Raw genomic sequence first — 19287 nt, 5'->3', positions numbered from 1 at the left:
CTTCAGGGTTGTGTTGCCCTTAAGATCTGTTTGTGTAAAACATTCAGTCTTTAGATGTTTATATTTTAAGATCATACATGATAAAAAGCAAAATACCAAAGCAACCTGGATCTCCTCTGTGTTTCTGTCTGTACTGAGGCCTTCATTACAAAGCAGCTGGGCTTTAAAACAAGTTATCTCTCCTCTCTTGCTCTCTTTCTGTCTTTCTCTCTCCCCTGGTATCCTAGAGTCTGAATTCATTATATTTTATGTAACACAGCTGGAAGACAGAACTGCTCGTAGGCATCTACGGAGTCTATTCTAAGTTGCTCTATTAATAATTCCTTTTGAAAAGTGGATTAACAGCCTTGCATGAATATTTGAGTTATACCACTATGTTCAACTTTTAAGTGTCAAATCCCCTTGATTCACATTTTTAAATCCCCCCCAAGGAACTCAGAAGGGATCTACTAAATAGGATATGGCTTTGCGTGCTTGTGATTCAGCCAGGTGAGTCATCTTCTTGCCAGTGGTAGGCTATATGTTAGAAAAGAGCTGCGCACACTGATCCAGGGTCAGCATTTTAACCCCTGAACGTTAATTTGAAAGTGGCAGGCATGTGCAATCAAAGGTCAAGGGCCCTATAGTGAACGTGGTGCGACGTTCAGGTCATGAGAAGTGTGGGAAAATGCCACCGCTTTCCAGGGGCTCTAGGTTATTCTATAGCGTGCATGGTGAGTCTGCGCTAGTGTAGGTTGTGTGTGTGTGTGTGTGTGGAAAATGTAGCGTGTGAGGAGGTAAGGTTACGAGTAACAGAAGAGCCAAAGGGTAATAGTGGTGTGCATTGCCTTAATCAGGTCTTAAAGGTCTGTCCGTGGCTCAAACAGTCCATCAATATTAAAGTGACACACGAGACAGAAAGACTGTGTCAAATAAACAGAAGGAAAAACACGTGAAGATTATGAGAGTTGTTTTTGGGAAAAGTGCTTCCTTGCTTCCCTGCCTAGGGTCAGAATGTAAGAATAACACCACGTGCGCTACATATGACGTTACAGCCAGCAGCCAATTAGCTTAGCTTGTCATAAAGACTGGAAACATGGTGAAACAGCTAACCAAGCTCTGTTGAGCCATGACCATATCCACCTACCAGCACGTTTAAAGCTCACTAATTAACACGTTTAACTTGTATAATAACAAAGGTAATGTGCTAAACTATGTCTTGTCACTATGTCACGGCTACTGGTAGCTAGCAACTGCTAACAGCCCAGAAATAGTATGAAAAAAACAGACACTAGATAGCATTTTGTCCCAAAAATTCCCATTCCCCAGAAGTAAAAACGCTAATGTTAATTAACACTAACTACATCGCGGTCTGTAGCTACAGTTAGCTCAGTTAGCCGTTCAGCTAGCAGTTCAGACCAGAAGCTCAGAGCACCAGGGGAGTGTTGGTGTTTACACCGCTACCACCAGAGTGTTGGACTGGTACGGGCTAGGGCAAACTGGTTAGCATGCTAACTTCAGCAGGTATCTCTGCATTACAACAGATGTCACAATGGCCAAAACTGTTATTTCTTTCAAATCTGTTGATAACTCCAGTTAATGTTTGAATGTTTGCTAACTAAAATTCTTACATATTGCGGCTTTTAAGTTGGAGTTGTTTGTAAAGACGGTCTAGTGGGTAGATTAGTTTCTGTGCTCAGTGCGATGACATAACATTTCTAGCTTGTGCTAACCACAGACCTTATTTCAGGCTAACCTCATTCAAAAAATCCATTAACTCAACAGTAGTCAACAGTGATATCTTGTGTATTTTGATTGATGTAAAAACTTAAGTATAAAAATGCCAAGTTGTGGAGACTCTGGCACGTACACCCTGGTAAAAGGCCAAATAGTTGTTTTTACACTTAGGTTTTTGTATGGATCAAACAAACAGGATGTGTGAATTAGTCAGCTTTAGTAAACTAGATTTTTGTTCCCCTTGAATGGAGCCAAACAAGCAAGCTGTTTCCCCGTGTTTCCAGCCTTTATGCCAAGCTAATCTGCTGGCTGTAGCTGCATATTTACTGCATGGGCAAGAGAGTGGTATCAATCTCCTCATCTGACTCTGGGCGAGAAGCACATTTCCCCAAAACATCAAAGATGACAGAAAGATAAGCGCTGACAAAAAGATAGAAAAAGATACGTCTGCGGGGAAACTGGCAGGTGCAAAAATAGGATTCATGACCAAAAATATCTTTAGACGAGATAAATAAAGCATAAGAGGGATAAAGAGAGACATGCTGGAGATGAGTTAGTCAAAGGAAATTAAAGACCCTTTCAGGACTGCTGGTGCAAAAATACCACAGACCAATTTGCAGATTCCCTGTCTCAGTTTGAAATATCATTGTGCTGCTTTTGAGTTGGAGCTTAGTGTGAGTAAGCATCTGGTTATCTCACTTTTGCAGCCAGCTCCATTGGATTAGTATAATTGTGAACCAGTCTGGGCACCTAGAACACACAAATATACAATGTCTCCAGCTGTGAGTGTGCATGCATGTGCTAGTTCACGTGCGGCAGAGTGTGCAGCACATATGTGTATTTGTGCAGCTATTTCAGTGAGCTAGCAGGGCCTCAGTGTGGACCCAAAGGGGACGACGTTCAGGTTTTTGACTGAAGACATGGGCGCAAACCTTCGAAATACCCAGAGAGCGAAAGAGGGTGAAAGTACATTGAAAGAGCAGGAAGAGGTCGAACAACAAGACAAGGCAAAAAAATAAAATAAAAAACACTTCTCCAGGCAGAACTGTGACGCACAAAAGGACACACCATCTCCTCTCGAATGACCTTTTATTGCTGGGGAAGGATACAGAGTTGGCAGGCCCCTGAGCCTGTGTGCAGATATGTAACAGCAGCAGGACCACCCTCCTCTCTGCCAAGTGGAGGCAGAGGTTCACTCTTCACCGTCAATCAATAGACATGTTCGCAGAGGAGGACTGAGTAGAGTTTGGTTAATATCAACTCCAATAACAAACATACAGTCTGTAACATTGGATCAAACACAATAATTTCCTCTAGTTGAAATGAATCCCAGCTGACAAACTGTGTCTGATTATAATGTGATGTGATGGGGTAATGACAGAGAAAGTGAGGGAAATGAAGCCGGGGAAAACTCTGGAAAAGTCATTGTCGGCCTGTAATCAAACCAGGCTTTTCTTTTTTTTTCTTTTTTTGCTTATTCCTGACCGTCTTTCTGAGCTTCAGTGTGATCAAAACAAGAACTGACAAATTATTCAAGCAAAAAAGAAAGTAGAAAAAAAGGGGTCACTCTGTACACACCGTCTGTATGTTTACAATTGTAAGCATAAGAAATATATTTAACTTAATATAAGTCGCAGCAGTTCCTTTACGTTCCAGCTCCGGAGCATGTTACGTTCCCGTTGAGCACTGCATTATGGGTATATTTGTCTGACAGTAATTTGATGCTGTCGTCCTCATGTGGCAGTGATTAATGATGAAACTGTGTTGAAATAACTGAAACACAGGCAAACAGTTTCCAAGTCTCTGGAAATGTATCCCCCGTCTCTAACTTAAGTGGAAGTCATTCCCCTGCTCCGTGACGAAAGGATTTTCGTCCTATTTTGTGTGTGTTTGTGTGTGAGTGAGCGAGTTTGTAAGTAGATGTGTCACAGGGCTATTACGGTCGGTTAGAGCCAATCTTGCTTGATGTCACATCTCCCGTCTGCAGGCGCTTTTACAGCGGCCAGTTTGCCTTCAGCTCAGTAGATGCACATAATGGTGCAAAAAAAAAAAAAAAAAAACATGAGCTGAACGACCACAGGCAGAAAAACGAGCCCGCTGGAGCTTCTGCGTCCAATAGCGGTGTGCATTTCATCGTCTATTCACCGTACTGGCCTCGCAGTCACAGCTGTGCTCCTGATGTGACCATAGCCAGCTGAGTGCATCTCTGCCCTACCCTTTCTCAAGCACCACAATATCCCCATTAGTACCACACTATTTGTCTACTTAAAGGGGCTCTATGTAACTACTAGTACACTTCACATGTGTACTGTTAATCACTTTTTAATTGGTCATATGTGAGCAGATTGTAATGTGGAAAACGTGAAAAATGAGACCTTCCCCGTCTCTCTCTGTTGCCTACAGGCCTATGGATGATTTGTTTGAGTTGGTGAACGCTGCTGGACTGAGGATTTCTTTGCGAAGGACTCAAGTTGGATTTTTCGCGACAGTCCAAGAATGTGACTTTATGCGCGTTCTCGACCGCCTCACCTCGAGTCTGCTAACATAAAAGACTGGCCTTCAGCACAACGCAGAAGTTCCACAGAGCTCCTTTAAAGCAACTTTTTGGCAAATATCCTTATTTCCAAGAGCTATATGAGGAGATTGTTGCCACTTTCATCTTCAAATGCTTGAATTAGCTAAGCATAAATCTGACACATGTATAATTTTGTCCGGAATTAAAGGATAAATTCACCAAAAAATGAAAATTCAGTAGTTATCTACTCAGCCGATGCAAAATCAGGTGACGTTTTGTCGTCCACAAAGCATTTCTGGAGCTTCACAGCAAAACAGAGTTGCACCATTCTCCTAAACAAAACAGAAATAAAATAAACACAGCTCGTTCAGTGTAATCCAAGTCTCCAGAAGCCCCAGAGATCCCAAATTAATTTGAAAAGACATTATTTAAACCCCCTGTGTGCTGCTGAGCTTGTGCACCCATTTCAGATGGGGTGCACACTAACACCTTTAGGTTAGCGGCTACCTAGATCTAAGATTTTAGCTTAGATAATACATTTTCAATCCATTTTATGTTGGGGCTTTCTTTTTATTGTTTTTTGTTGTCACATTTTAAAACAAGACTCCATCTACTTCAGTTGTTTAGGAGAATGCTGCAACCTTGTTTTTTCTGTGAAGCTTCAAAAAAGTTTTGCAGACTATGAAACTCGTCCAACTTTCCATCGACATGGGGATAATGACTGAATCTTCATGTTTCAGTGAACTGATCCTTTAAACAAACAAGTTAAATCGTGTTAGCTTCAAAGCATTTATTTATGCATTTATTTTTACCTTCGGACAGAGCTGGGCTTGCTGTTTCACCCTGTTCCCAGTCTTAATGCTAAGCTAAGCAAACTAGCTGCTGACTGTAACTTCATAATAAGAGCAAAGACGTGAAAGTGGTATCAATCTTCTCAGCTAATATGAACATTTCTCAAAACCTTGGACTCCTCTAAATGTTACATTTTGATCATGTGGGTAGGTGCTGTTCAGGTTTGTGTTTGTAATTCAGCATTAGCGAGAGTAAAGCACTTCTTCTAAGCTTTTTACACAGTACATTGTCCTCAGAGGTGATTCGTGTTGGAGTCGAATATGGAGGCAGAACGGATGCTCTTTGTGTGTCTGAGCACATGCATACATGTGCCTCTAAATATGGTCTGAGTTTGCAGCGTGGGGGTGTAAAAAGTGCAGAATATTGAATTTCAGCTCATCCACTTAGTATAGCCTATTACTGAAGCTCAACATATTCAGCTTCTATAAAGTACTTCCAAGTGCCCATACGGAGCTAAAACTGTCAGTACCGGGAGCTTTCAGAGCCAGGTGTTCGCCTCGTGTGCTGTACACCAGAATAGCGACTATGTACATGTTTATGAAAAAAGGGAGACATGTGGGTATTCCCTGTCATTCCATCTGTGTCACTGTGATGACATGAATTAGGGCAACAGCTCTCCTATTTCCAGACTGCACCCTCACCCTTGCCTGTGGCATCACATGGCCTAATCAGTGTAAAACACCCTCACGGTCGAGACAAACTCACATATGCGTGTACTGTATGTAGATATAAATGAGAGTTAACTACACAGACATGCACAGTATAATGCATTTTTGTATATACTGAAGGAATCCATGCAAATATTACACCCAAAGCCACAAGAGCAACCAGCAACCAATGGAAATGTTCAGAGGCATCTCAGCATTCTGCTTTATAGGCAACTTACAGGTACAGTACAGTACAGGGTCACTATCTTGGATTGACACTTATGGCATCCAGTATGCAATGCCAGTAAGTATGTTTAGGGTGAGTACATGCATAGTTATGCAGTATGAGTCTGGATCACTCCCTTATATGACGAGGGAGTGCAAGCAAACACACACGTACACACACGCGAGATTCATTCCTGAGAGTCTTATATCAGTGGTGCAGAGAGAAAAAAACATGTTATACAAAAAGTTTGCTTCCTAACTACAACAGGAAAAACTTCACGATAGACATTTTTCACTGCAGACATTTAGACTTCTCACTGCAGGAGAGGCACAGGTGTAATTAAAGACATTAATGATGCATGAGACCAGAGCCCCGACAGCTGAACACCTAAATTAATTACACTCGTGCCCTTAATGCTGCGATTTGTCAAACTGTCGGAAAAAGGTCTATAAAGGTCGATGCAGAAAATGAACTCTCGTTCGACACACTCAACCATCCATCACCAGCACGTTTGTACTTTATAATATACTCTTCATTCTTAAATTAAAACAATAGCTCTGTAGTTGTAGTTCATTTTGGACAAATCCCAACAATATGCACATGTGAGTGCCAGTAGATGTGTGAAGAAAGGTTTCTCAGTAGTATCGCAGATCACATTAAAGAAAGACAACAGATTGTGCAGAGTCGGAGCGCAGATTAACCGCTCTGTCTTCACCACACTGCCATCACACAAGTACCAAATAAATACATCTACAAGCTGATAATCCACATTTAAACAAAGACATTTTGACTTGACTTGCAGTAGAAAAATCACAGGTATTACCAGTAGGCGATTTGATAGTTTTAAACATCATCCCCCCTCAAATCGCCTACTTGGTGTTATCATTAACATTTAAGGTCATATTAGTAACATTTTAAATGCAGACAAATATATATATATTTGTTTAATATTGCAACTACAGAGCTTGTAGAATAAAAAGTTCTCTTTTCCTAAAAAACATTATTATGATTGTGAACTATGAGTTTATGTCTGTAAGAATTCTGTTTTCTGTTTGTTAGCCAATAGTATAACACCGCTGGTGTCATGTGGTGTCTGTTTCGTCAGCGGTCAACAGTCTTCGTCGTTGCCAATAAAAAAACATAAAAATAGCTGAGTTCTACAATATACTGTATATCTATTTTATCCCAGTACGCCATGAGAGAGTAACCTACACTTGTGGTTTTCCTACGGTGACATGTCAAAATGTCTTTTGTGAAAAAAGGTATTTTATTGTACCGGCACAGCTGCACTATTATTACAGGAACTCAGACTCCCACACGTCCAGAAGTTTGAATCCAAGCCCTTTCATGATAAAACATGGTACAAGGTGAAATCTACACAGTGTAAAGTGACGGGGAAAACACTGTGAAGTTCAATTTTGTTCTTAAATCTAATAAATAATTATGAGACACATCTGATTGAACAGATACAGAAATACACAGAGGACGGCATATTGGAGCAGCGTTCTTTGTTTCCTTTAAACCAACCAGGATTTCTTTCTTTCTTTCTTTCTTTCTGCTCCTTCATAGGTTCATAACAGTCAATGCCAGGGTCAATGAAGTGGTACAGCCACATAAGTATGAGCTAAAATGGTTGAAAATGTTGAGAAAAAACACACACAAAGCAGCTGTTGTTTTTTACTATAGTCAGCCAAAATGATTCTGTTTTGTCTGATAGCATCAGCTGTGTTATTGCTGTAAAACTAGATTCATTGAACACCAGGGCTGGAGTAAATTCACTGTAAATTCACTCAATCCAAAGTGTAAATAAAAAAGTGTGATTCCCTTACTTAAAAATTAGGAGCATGGATTTTACAAAGAAAGAATCTCAAATCATTATATTGAGGATATTTCGTCAGCTGTTTCCTTCGCCGTCAAAGCTCGTACACACCTCGTAAGGCTTCTCGGTGCATCAACAGTGCATGCAGAAACAGATAGGTGCAGTTACCCAACAAAGAGAGGGTGATGTAGAAATCAATTATCACACTCTCCTGTTTACTTGCCACCCTGCAGGGCCCGCTGCCAAAACGGACCTCAGCAGTTGGCACGTCGGCTCTAAACTTCACAAATAGATCGTCAACACAAAAACCTTGACTCTGGGCTAACAGATGAGGGAAATTAACCATCAGTGCAAACACACATGACCGGACCATGCAAGCTCAGGTCTGCAGAAGCTCGATCACACATACAGCTACATAGTACACTGATGTGTACATGCATGAGCACACATTTATTCATCTACACTGGCATGAATGCATTATGTTAATGTATTTGGTCGTCTCGTCTCATACAGTACCTATGAGGAGAATGACCACAAGTTAAATATCACATGGAGGCTTTGAAGCTGAGTCACCATTATCCTGCTATGTTTGTTGCCATCATGGAGGTCCACTGGGGAATCTTGTGTGTGCAAACAATGCTATTAAACTCAGGACTGAAAACAGATTGTCATATTAATGAAGAGTAGGTGTATCTATCCAAGTTGTAACACTGGAGGTGCAAACAAACTGAATAACATGCCATGAATATTTTTGGTTTATTGATGAAACAGCCTTTGTCTTTAGGTCTGCACTGGAGTAACAAAAGGTAACAATGGTTTCTACTGGATATAGCGGCCAATGCTCAAATTAGTGTGTCAACGAACAAGCATTATGCATAATGTGAAGATAATGTCAATTTATTTTTTTACCCACTGACAATTTATTTGAAAAACAAGCAGTTCACACCAGCTCGAGCTGTTCGATGGATCTGAGCTGGACTTTAATGAGAACTGCTGCTCCCTAGCTGGAGCCAGATTGTGGTTGAAGGAATAGTTTGTTTTGGGATACACACTTATCTTATTTGCTTTCTTGCCAAAATTTGAATGACACCACTCTTATAACTATATATATATATATGTATATATATATATATATATATATATATATATATATATATATATATATATATATATATATATATATATATATATATATATATATATATACATATATATATATATATATATATATATATATATATATATATAGCCTGCAGGCCTTTAGCTTAGCATAAAGGCTGGAAACAGGAGAACAGCTAGCTTGGCTCTGTCCAAAGGTAAAAAAAAATCCACCAACCAGCACCTCTAAATTTCACAAATTAACAGTTATCTTGTTTGTTTAAGTCGCACAAAAACTGAAATGCAATGTGCCAATGTATTAGGGGGGGTTATACGCCTGACTAGAGAAAAATGTTGTCCAAAAACATGTTAATTAATGAACGTTAGAGGTGCTGGTGGGCAGATTTGTGAACTTTCGATCAAGCCCCAGGGAGAGCACCAGGCCTTGAAGCCAACTTCTGCAGTGGCCAAACCGTGTAATTACAATGTCTCCTGACACACTGGGGCAAAAAAGACTTTTCCCCATAAGCTTACATTGTGAAAGAAGCGTCTGGATAATCATAACCTGCGTGAAAAGACTTCGCTGTCATAGTTTGAGCCATTCTGTCCAATAACATTTGGAAATTCTAGAAGAGCTGCTCAATTAAATGGTTTTATTCCCATTTAAGTTAGCCAAGCGCTAAATGGGAAGTTAGCTGGCTCAGTTGGTGGTGCTCTATGGGTCCCACAACGCGGAGGATCTGGGTAATTGTATACCCACGAAATCAAGCTTTTTTTGGCTTCATGTGCAACTGAGCAGCTTTCACAGGAATGAACTGGGCTCCGCTTCCAAAGGTGTCTCCAGATTTTAATTGTTAGATCCATGCTTTCGACAAAACCAGGTCAGCTGCTTCCCATTTCCAGGTTTTATGCTAATGCAACCAGTCTCTGTCTGTTGCTTGATATCAGAGTGGTTTCAGAATTCCCAAAATGTGAAACTGTATGTTAAGCTGGTAATTGTAACCATTGATACAGGTGCACAGGCTAAAATTAGCATGTGCTCATATCATGCTAATTACCCTCCTACAACATCCTGTTACAGTCAGACCAGCAAGCTGCTAACAAGACAACTACCTTGGCTCATATAGGCTCCTTTGTTCGCCCCTATGACCACATCCCAGCCAAAAATTACAAGGTAATAAAACATATAGCAAAGTTATACATTTGCATACATGGTCAATAATACCCAAGGGCTGCAGACCTCCACAATGGCAGCCAGGGTGTGTGTTACATCACCTAAAAGCACACTACTAATGTGAACAATGAAAAATCCTCATCTCTGTTGAATCATCTCTCTTCTCTTTCAGAGCTGAGCCTGTTAAATCGACTCAGTATGACTCATTAGACTTCTCAGACAGTCCTGGAAGTTGACAGGAGGCACTGTGGGAATCCATGGCGGGCAGAGTGGGATTAAATCGTTTAAACAGTGTGTGACATTTTCAAATTCCCGTTGCCATGGTCATTCCTGGCCCGAGAGCTATGACCCGTCTCGGTGGTTTCTTCCTCGTCGTCCACATCCACCTGTTCGTCCTTCTTCTTGATGTAGCGCTCATAGAGCACCATTATGACGCCCATCACCCATGCCGACACGGTGCCGGCGGCAAAGATGACAAAGCCGATGACGACAAAGAACAGGTAGTCCCAGGAGCCCAGAGTCTGGTGACATAACGTCCGTAGCTGGATGCCCACCTCGCCCAGACGACGGCCCTGCATGTCTGTGGGTGAGCCACACACCGTCTGGCCCTCATCTGTCACACAGACACACACCAAGAAGGAATGATTAAGGATGAATCATACAACAACAAAATTCAAAACATCAGCACATTTGGGCAGAAAATATAATGCAAAAATTGTAACAATGAATTGAACTGGAGACAAAACTTTCCAGGCTGTTTAACAGTCAGCATACAATAACCAGGTCAGCTGTCCTGAGCTGGCATTATTCAGACTATTGAGTCATCTTATTTTGGACTTACAGTAATGTGCTGGGTCTGCATTTCTTCATCACATTAATCCAGGACACTGACATTTTTAATAAAGATTATTGTCATGTAACAATAGCAAACAGAACTGCATTTCTTTGTCTATAAAATATTGAGTTTGTCTAGTAGAGCAGGACAGCAACATTAAGTTAACATAATTTTAAAGCCCCTAAAAAGTTTGTTTCATAATTTTAATTGTATTGTTAAACACTGAAGATCCCCTCCACCAATGTAAAGGCAGAAAAAAATGGTATAAGTAAAATTGATTTATTTATTTATCAAATATTTTAAATTTTACTTAACTTAATTGACTGCTGGACACAAGACGTCTCTGTTTGTGCACCGGAGGCTTCAAGTTTCAATATTACAATTGTGTTTGCTGAATACTGGACCAGGATTGGCATCCAAGCTATTTGCGATGTCACAAATCATGCTCTTAGCCCCGCCCCTTAAAATCAGATTTTTCAATCAGCACAAACAAAATTCACACTTTGAGCAACTTCTTGTGTCAACCACTGCACATACGTAATTCTACACAGTGAAGCTCAAACTGTAGGAACAAGTAAGAGTTATGGGGGACTTTAAACGTACAATATGTAACTTCTGCTGCAGGGGGGCTCTCTAACAAAGCAAAACATGTTTGGGTAAGAGCCGCTGCTCAGCTGCTTAGAGCAGGCTAGAGATTCTGGATTAGAGCCAGACCCTTTGGAGAATAAACACCTGTGGAATTAAAAAGTGGGTTTATCTTCACCCCTGTTTATCAACCTGACTGCAGCAGTGATCCACAGAGGTGACCGCCAGGGGAAAACGTACTTTACTTCATGAATGTGACATTACAGAGAGGAGAGGGGAAAAGCAGAGAGAGAACCGGAGTCTCTGGTGAGTGCTGAGTTTAGTGATTGACCTGAATTCAGAAACGTACTTTAACAACATTTGTTCTGGCGACTGGGTTGCATGACCCCACAGCTGACATCATATCATGATTCAAATGCTGACAAACTGATTGGTGCACAGACTTACGAAACAGCACCTTGCTCCGACTGAGCCTCGTCCACCTCAAAACAGTGACAAAACCAAGGACAGAACACAAATACAGAAATCTTTCATGTGAAATAACTGAAACTGTTTTAATTCAAAAGAAAATAATTTATTCAGCTAGGACCCTGTCACTCAGAGTAAGAAGCTGGGTGAGAAAATATGTTGTCGGGGTCTTTAAAGTGCCTTTAACAGCTGATCTTCTTTGCAAATATCAAGTAACTTCACTTACATGCAGCAAACACAAAGACAGCCTTAACGTATAATTATCATATGATTTAAAAGATCCTCTGATGTTTGAGGTTGCTTAGGAAAAAAATATATTATACACATGACATTAAATGGAGCAGCCTGTTAAATAATTCAAGCATATTACTTCATATTATTTTTTCTAACATTTTAAGTGGCAGCTTACTGAGCTGAATATATCCATAATATATTCATGATCACACAGCTAAAAGACTAAAATGTAGAAAACTGCACCAACATAACAATGCTGCCTTCTCTATCAGAAAACGGCAAGGCTTTAGGAGCCTCCCGTGTGCTACAGTCTCGACTTGATGCCGCATTAAATTACAAAAATATATATATATATATATATCATGTATAAAATATTCAAACTCCTTTCTACCCTACAGGATTAGAGAGTGACTTGGGCCTTTGTGTATGCCTGAAACCACAGATAATACGGCTTCTCATCATCAGGCACCGGGTATGACTACGACTAAGACCTTGCTGAAAACCCACAAATCCTAATGAAAATGTTGAGTTCCTTCTACTACAGCAGAGGGAAACAATTTTAAAAGGGCCTATCAGTCAAAATTAAATACGCCGCATGATGCCTGTCAAGAGAAGCATTTTTCGGAAAATAATCCGGAAGCCTGGCAGAGTCTTTTGTAACTGTGAGCAGAAAAACAGCTACAACACAACAGAGCGCTGCCATCTCCATACGGCCACTGTTTTTAATTGGCTTCTGTTTTTTCAAAGCTTTTGTGCTCGGGGGAATTCCCACTGGGAGAGATCAAAAGACTTGGAAGTTTCTGCACACGAAGACGCTTTCAGTAACCCTATTTCTGTCTTCAGTCTTACTATACACATTCTAATTTGGTAGAGTATTTTGCAATGAAAATGAGGTTTGTACACCTAATGAATATGGGAACTACAAATAACTCATCAATATTGTAACGGTGTTATATGTTCTTGTTTTTCACACCTCAGTGCTTGATGTTACTGGTATAAAACTATAAGTTACACTGATTCTTGCACACACACTATCATTGCACACAAAAACATCCTTTAGATCAGCGGGTCCCACATGTTTTCATCTGAACTACCATATGAACTAGACAAGGCCATTACTGACCACCCGTCATGTTCCAAATGTGTTCATTTCAATTTATTTCAAAGTGGATAATGAACACACAGTAGGCCCATGTTTTTTCTGCCCCTAGGGGTCTCTCATTTAAAACAAAACAAAAGACATAAGTAGCGTGGGATCGTGGGAGTTGTTGTCTTCGCTGTTGAACAACCAGCACTGCTGATGAGAATCTATCTGACGTGACTCAGACAGAATTGTTAATGGACGAGGTAACATTATAACACATTATTACACATAACATTTGTGTTTAGTCACGTTCGCCGACTGCCTTCCTCACTTTCTGACTCTCCCTGGGAAGTTATAGCGACCGAATGAAACTCACTGATACCTTCAATAAAATGACAGACTTCTTTTGGTTTGGACATTTGGGATAACGTAAGTAAACAACTCAACAAAATATATGACAAAGGTTGAGTCATTTTTGAACATTTCAGTGCAGAAATGTATATCTTGATGTAACACGACAAAAAGTGTATAGGCCTATTGTTTTGTTTTTGTCAAGTCAATGTTTTGGTTTGATCAAGTTTGGATTTCTACTACTGCCTATTGCAGTGGCACTGTTTCAGCTATATTTGGCTAATAATTTTAGGCTACCTTTAGCTATTTGACTGTTTTAACCCTTTATCTATTACTTTTAGCTAACTATTTGACTTGTTTATCCATTCATTTTTAGGCAGGCTATCGGCTTTAACCATTTATCTGTTTCTTTTAGCTGGGCTATTATTTCAATCAAACCATTTATCAAATACTTTAAGTACCTAGTCTATTTTACTTGTTTATTCATTGATTTAAGGCAAATATAACTGATTATTCATTACTTTTGGATAATTCTATCAGCTATTTATTCACTGATTACATATTGCATACATATTTCCACTCTGCTAGCTTGCCAACTACTTTTCATGCACTCTCAGTGGCAATGCAAGGTGTCGGTGTTATAACTGACTCAGGTTGGTGGGAGGTGTGATTTGACAGAGGGTGAGAGGGATCATACTGGAGCTTTCAATCAAATCGCTTGACAAGTTAATTTCATAGGGCGCCTGAAGAGTACGCTTTCCTAACATTGTATTCACTCGGTGCATAAATCTCCATTCTTATCCTCAGAGAAGCTCTTCTGTGGCTCACAGATCTGAAAACTAATGTGCGGCTGAAGAACACGAGGACATTCAGCTTCTCTAAGCTCCATCTACCACCGAGAATTCAAAGCGTACTCTGATCCTCTCAGAGGCGGCTGCTGTGCGCCGTTCTCTCATGCTGGAAGACTCTGACTATAATAAACACACACATCCATGCATGCACACACGTGCACACTGGCTCCTAACATACATACATGCACAAGCCCCCTCCACGAGACTTAACTTTTCCATATTCTATCTCTGTCCTTGCAGAGTCTGCTAGTGTGTGTGTCTGTATGTGTTCGCACGTGTTCATGTGTGAGTGTGCCTGACAGCTAGGAAGGAAACCCTTCTGGCTTCACCCCCCTCCACCCACCCACCCACCCACCCAAAGGGACTAGCATCAAAGAAGAGGGCTTTCCCTCCCTCCTTCCCCCATCCACACTGTGCTCTATTTCTAGGCGCTCTCCTTATATAACAGCTGGGAGAGTGCTAATCTCGCCGGGAAGGCGAGACAGAGGAGAATCTGTTGGTTCCTTCCTCAAGCTTTCTCTCTCTCTCTCGCTTGCTATTGATGCGTTTCCTAAACCGAGGAGACAAGCGAGCCGTGTTGCATGAACCAGGTGAGACCCAGACGAGAGATAACAAGGCTTCCGAGACAGACCTCGCAGCTGAAACACAGTTGTCTCCAAAATGTTATCCTTCTGCCACCCCCCCTCAAGCGCTGAAAGTGCGCTTAATCTGTGTTTGTCTGTCTAAATGCATGAATCTCTGTTTTTGTACATTTGTATGCATATGTGTGTGTATGTGTCCATTTATTTCGGTGTGTATAACTTCCCACATGCTTTAGGAGACTCAGTTTAAGAGAGAAGGAGCCTGTGCTGTCTGCTGTGAAAGCGATGGACAGACTGTGTGTATACATAACAGAGGTAGAGAATGTGTGTATATGTGAGTGTCTGCCTCTTCTCTTTCTGGCAGCTGTCACTGGAAGAGGCTCCACTCCAAATTAAGCTAGACAAAAGGCAGCGAGCAGCTAGAAAATAGGACAGCTCTTGCAGGACTCATTTGGATTCGGCCTAAGCTGCACAGGGACCATGGTGAACTGTAGTGTGTGTGTGTGTGTGTGTGTGTGTGTGTGTGTGTGTGTGTGTGTGTGTGTGTGTGTGTTTGTGTGTGGGAGAGGAAGGCAGGGGATGCCTTTTTAGTAAGTGTGGCGGGTGCATTATAGCTATGGTGTTAGAATTATGACTGGCTTCTTGCTCAGTAAGACACACTATAAATAGCAGATGCCCTTTTGCATAGTGACACATCCACACCAAAGCATGAGCTGATTAACTCAAAGTAAGACAGATTGTTGAGTATCAGACACATCTATCAGCTCGGCAGAACTAAAACAAAAAGAGGGGATCGATATTTGATGCTGCAACTATGATTCATTAATCACATCTGCAGCACAGTATCCCAATAGCCGGATAAAACGGAGATGGATTAGTCATTTCCTTATGAAAGACTCTCTTGTTTTCCTCCTTAAACTGCAGCAGCTGAATAAACAAACAGTTGCGAGAGGAGAAATCAAATGGCTCCCTGCCGCCGATCTTCTTTCACCCTCTTTGTTATTTGATAGTCTGAGTACTGTCACGCTCCACTGCCATCACCTGCGTCTCATCCCGCTGAAAGCTGAGGAAGGGCTGAACTTTGCAGACTTCCCCAAATATGTGCACACATATGGTCTTCATATGAGAACATATTTTGCTCGACACACTGCATCTACCGAAGCTAACATAATAGAACTGTGGGAGATTGTGATATCATCTGTTGTGGGCGCTCAGAGCTGCAGACCTGACAGGGACTTGTTTTAGTAACATGATGTGAGGGAAATCCAGCAGTGGGGGCTCTGCATGTGTCTGAGAAGAGGGTCAGCATGGAGTCGTTCCTTCCTTGAAGGGGTCTGAGGGAGACTTTTGCTGTCATTTTGGTAGGGATCACTTTTGCTGTCATTTTTCTCTATTTTCAAGTACTCCCCTTTCTCTCTGTGCGTAGCATCTTTTAATCTGGCGGTCTTTATTAAAGGCTTCTACATTACCCACAATGCAACTTAGCCAGTGAGTTGCATCACTGGAGGTCAATGATCAGGTTACATGCAGCTTCCTCCAGAGCCACTAAAGGCTTTACAGTTTTTCCACTTTTTCACATATGCAGTAGTACTCCCCAAGACCTGTAAACACACTACAATGAGTACAAGTGGTGGAGTTACCCTTTAAGGATTTATAGGTTTTATGGTTAATATAAATCTGTTATCAGCCATTAATGACAAGAATCTTAACGTTGCTTGGTTATGAAAAATCACTCTTGTGTCTTGTCATGCTGGAGGAAGAACACCAGCAAGGTTGCATCACCAACCAGGCAAACTGCCCAGGAACGCTGCAGCTCCAGGGGCCTGGAAGTTACAGGCTTAGTGTATCATAACTGGTTAAAGCAACATGATGTAGAAATTGGCATTTTGTGCGATTCATGAGTGCAACACCACTGTCATACATACAAATCCCAGGTCTGTAACAATTTATCAGATAGGTGCTAACTGCAAACAAAACTCATGACATCATAACAATGTTATGTGTTGAAAATGTGTATGTTGAAGTAAACATGTATGTAACACTGTGATCCTACCCTCTCACTGAAGACACCATTCACCCTATTACAAGACACTGTACCATCAGCATGATTTTGAAGCTGTTATTTTAAGGTTAAAAAGTGACATAATGTTGCTTTAATGCTAGTTTTCTTTGAAAAAGTATTTGGGAATATGTAGCAGTAAAGTACAATATCAAGTGACAAGTGTAGTGTAAGATATCAATATATCGATACATATCGAGTCTGTATATTTGAAACCAGTACAGGACTCATTTTTGCAGCTTCAATACACCCGAACTAGCTGTGTCTGCAGTGCCTGCATCACCACACCACCTCTTAACACACAGTACACAAGTCTTGTTATATTCATCTTTTCCTGAAAGTCTTTAATGTTATGCCTTCAGTGATGTGTCAGTTCTTCCCAGTGGTTATGAACATCAAAAACTGTCAAATATCGATATTATTCAAGTTATAACATTGAAGTTAGAAATTCCAGTGTCGTCACAACAAGGGATTTGATGATATGATGAACCCTCGAGGTGGGTCCTGCTTTATTTTGTGATCGTGCCCTGTCTTGAAAGGGATCCCTGTGTCACTATTTCAGATTTGCTCTTATTTGTTTCATATTCTGAAATTGCTTGATCAAATTATCACACAACTGTACACATTTCACAGAGAGTGGGAGGAACAGGGGGTCAACAGAAGGATTTTTCACGATCTGGCATCACAAAAATGAGTCTTATTACTGGCTAATTACTTGTTTTCAATTATTAATTATTAGTCAATTATTTCTCAACTATTTATAACACAATTATTTACAACTTATAAAGGCTTTATATGGGTGCCTTATCAGACAGTGGTGCCATTTAATTTTCATCTGCTATTTATATCTATCAATCCTACATATTTTTAGGTTGTTCCCAATTAATATAAAACACTTAGAGCCGATTTGTTGGATGGAAGGTGCTTCCTAAATAAGTGCTCATCTTTTCATGGGATACAAGCCGTTTATTGAGGGCAGCCACCAGCAAAAGGCCAATAGTTTACATAACCAGACATTATCTAATAATTAATAACTGGAGCACAGCAGCACGGATTTGTGATTGGCTCTCCGGGGCCTATCCACTTGATACTAAGGAATGAGCAACAATAAATCATGTTGTGGTTATGTCACCTTATATGACATTAGAATAAAATGTAATATATGTTGATAAAACCTTGGAACTTGAAGCCCTCCAGGTGGACCCACAGGCACAGGTCCTCGTTGTCGCACTCGCAGCTCCACGGGTTCCCACTGAGCCCCACCGAGCGCAGGGAGGGCAGCGCGATCAGGGAGGTGATGTTTAGGACCGTCAGGTTGTTCCGACTCACATCCAGCACCTGCAGGGCCGCGTTTTCCACAAATGCGTCCTGGTGGATCTCCGAGAGTCCCGGGTTGTCGGTCATCCTCAGCATCACCAGGCTCGCCAAGGGGCCGAACGTCCTGTCCTCGATCCGGCTCAAGGTGTTGAAGGAGAGGTCCAGGTAGGCCAGCTTGCGTAGATTCCCAAAGGTGGACTCGGATATCTCCGTCAGGGAGTTGTTGCTGCAGTCCAGGTACACCAGGTCGGAGAGGTAGTTGAGCGCGAGCGGCGGCAGCTCCACGATGCGGTTGTTGGAGATGATGAGCTGCCGCGTGGCCAGCGGCAAGTTGACCGGGAAGGTGGTCAGGTGCTGCCCAGCGCATTGAACCACCAGCTGGTCATCACACACACACCTGTCCGGGCAGCCTGAAGCCAGCACCGGGGATGTGTTCACCCCCGTGGCGAGGAGGAGCAGAACTATGAGCCGCAAGGGTTGCGCGCTTGGCTGCGGGGCAAGACGCATGACACCGCCGAGGGCTTCATCCACCCCGTTTGGAGAGAGTCAGACGCAGTCACATACTTCATTGATACATCCTCAAGTTGTTTGTCCCAGAAATGATTTCCAGAGAGGTCAGACCTAACGCTCGCCCGTGGCAACCTCTTGCGCGCAATGTCTCAGTTCATCCTGTCGTCGGTTCTGGATCCAGCGCGCATCCACTGCCTGGAACTTGACATCCAGATGCCTTCATGCTTCATGTTTCAAATCCCATTGATTCATCGGCTTTCTTCCATCAGAACACATCTATTCACACGTTGTAAACGCCCACAATGTCCTCTCATGCCGTGCCGCTTGCAATGATCACGGTCAGTTGTTCCACAACATGCTTGCCA

At 41.6% G+C, this 19287-nt stretch overlaps 1 protein-coding gene across 1 annotated transcript; it reads right to left on the bottom strand.

Annotated features, from left to right (window-relative positions):
- Positions 1-10331: 10331 nt before the first annotated feature.
- On the bottom strand, positions 10332-18919 carry LOC141016281 (leucine-rich repeat-containing protein 52-like). Its single transcript, XM_073490547.1, has 2 exons — positions 18271-18919; positions 10332-10660 (listed from the first exon to the last, which is right to left on the bottom strand). The coding sequence occupies exons 1-2, from the start codon at positions 18917-18919 to the stop codon at positions 10332-10334; spliced, it is 978 nt and encodes a 325-aa protein (XP_073346648.1).
- Positions 18920-19287: the final 368 nt, after the last annotated feature.

This window comes from Pagrus major, chromosome 21 (assembly GCF_040436345.1).
Source record: "Pagrus major chromosome 21, Pma_NU_1.0".
Taxonomy (NCBI): Eukaryota; Metazoa; Chordata; class Actinopteri; order Spariformes; family Sparidae; genus Pagrus; species Pagrus major.
The sequence above is the reverse complement of the archived record's forward strand: the minus strand, read 5'-3'. Positions and strand labels throughout refer to the sequence as shown.

Excerpts from the sequence above, each read along its gene's own strand:
- LOC141016281 (XM_073490547.1), bottom strand. The coding sequence starts at position 18,919 with ATGCGTCTTGCCCCGCAGCCAAGCGCGCAACCCTTGCGGCTCATAGTT. Across the intron at positions 10,661-18,270 it reads GGAGGGCTTCAAGTTCCAAG|ATGAGGGCCAGACGGTGTGT; the intron begins GTTTTATCAACA and ends TCTGTGTGACAG.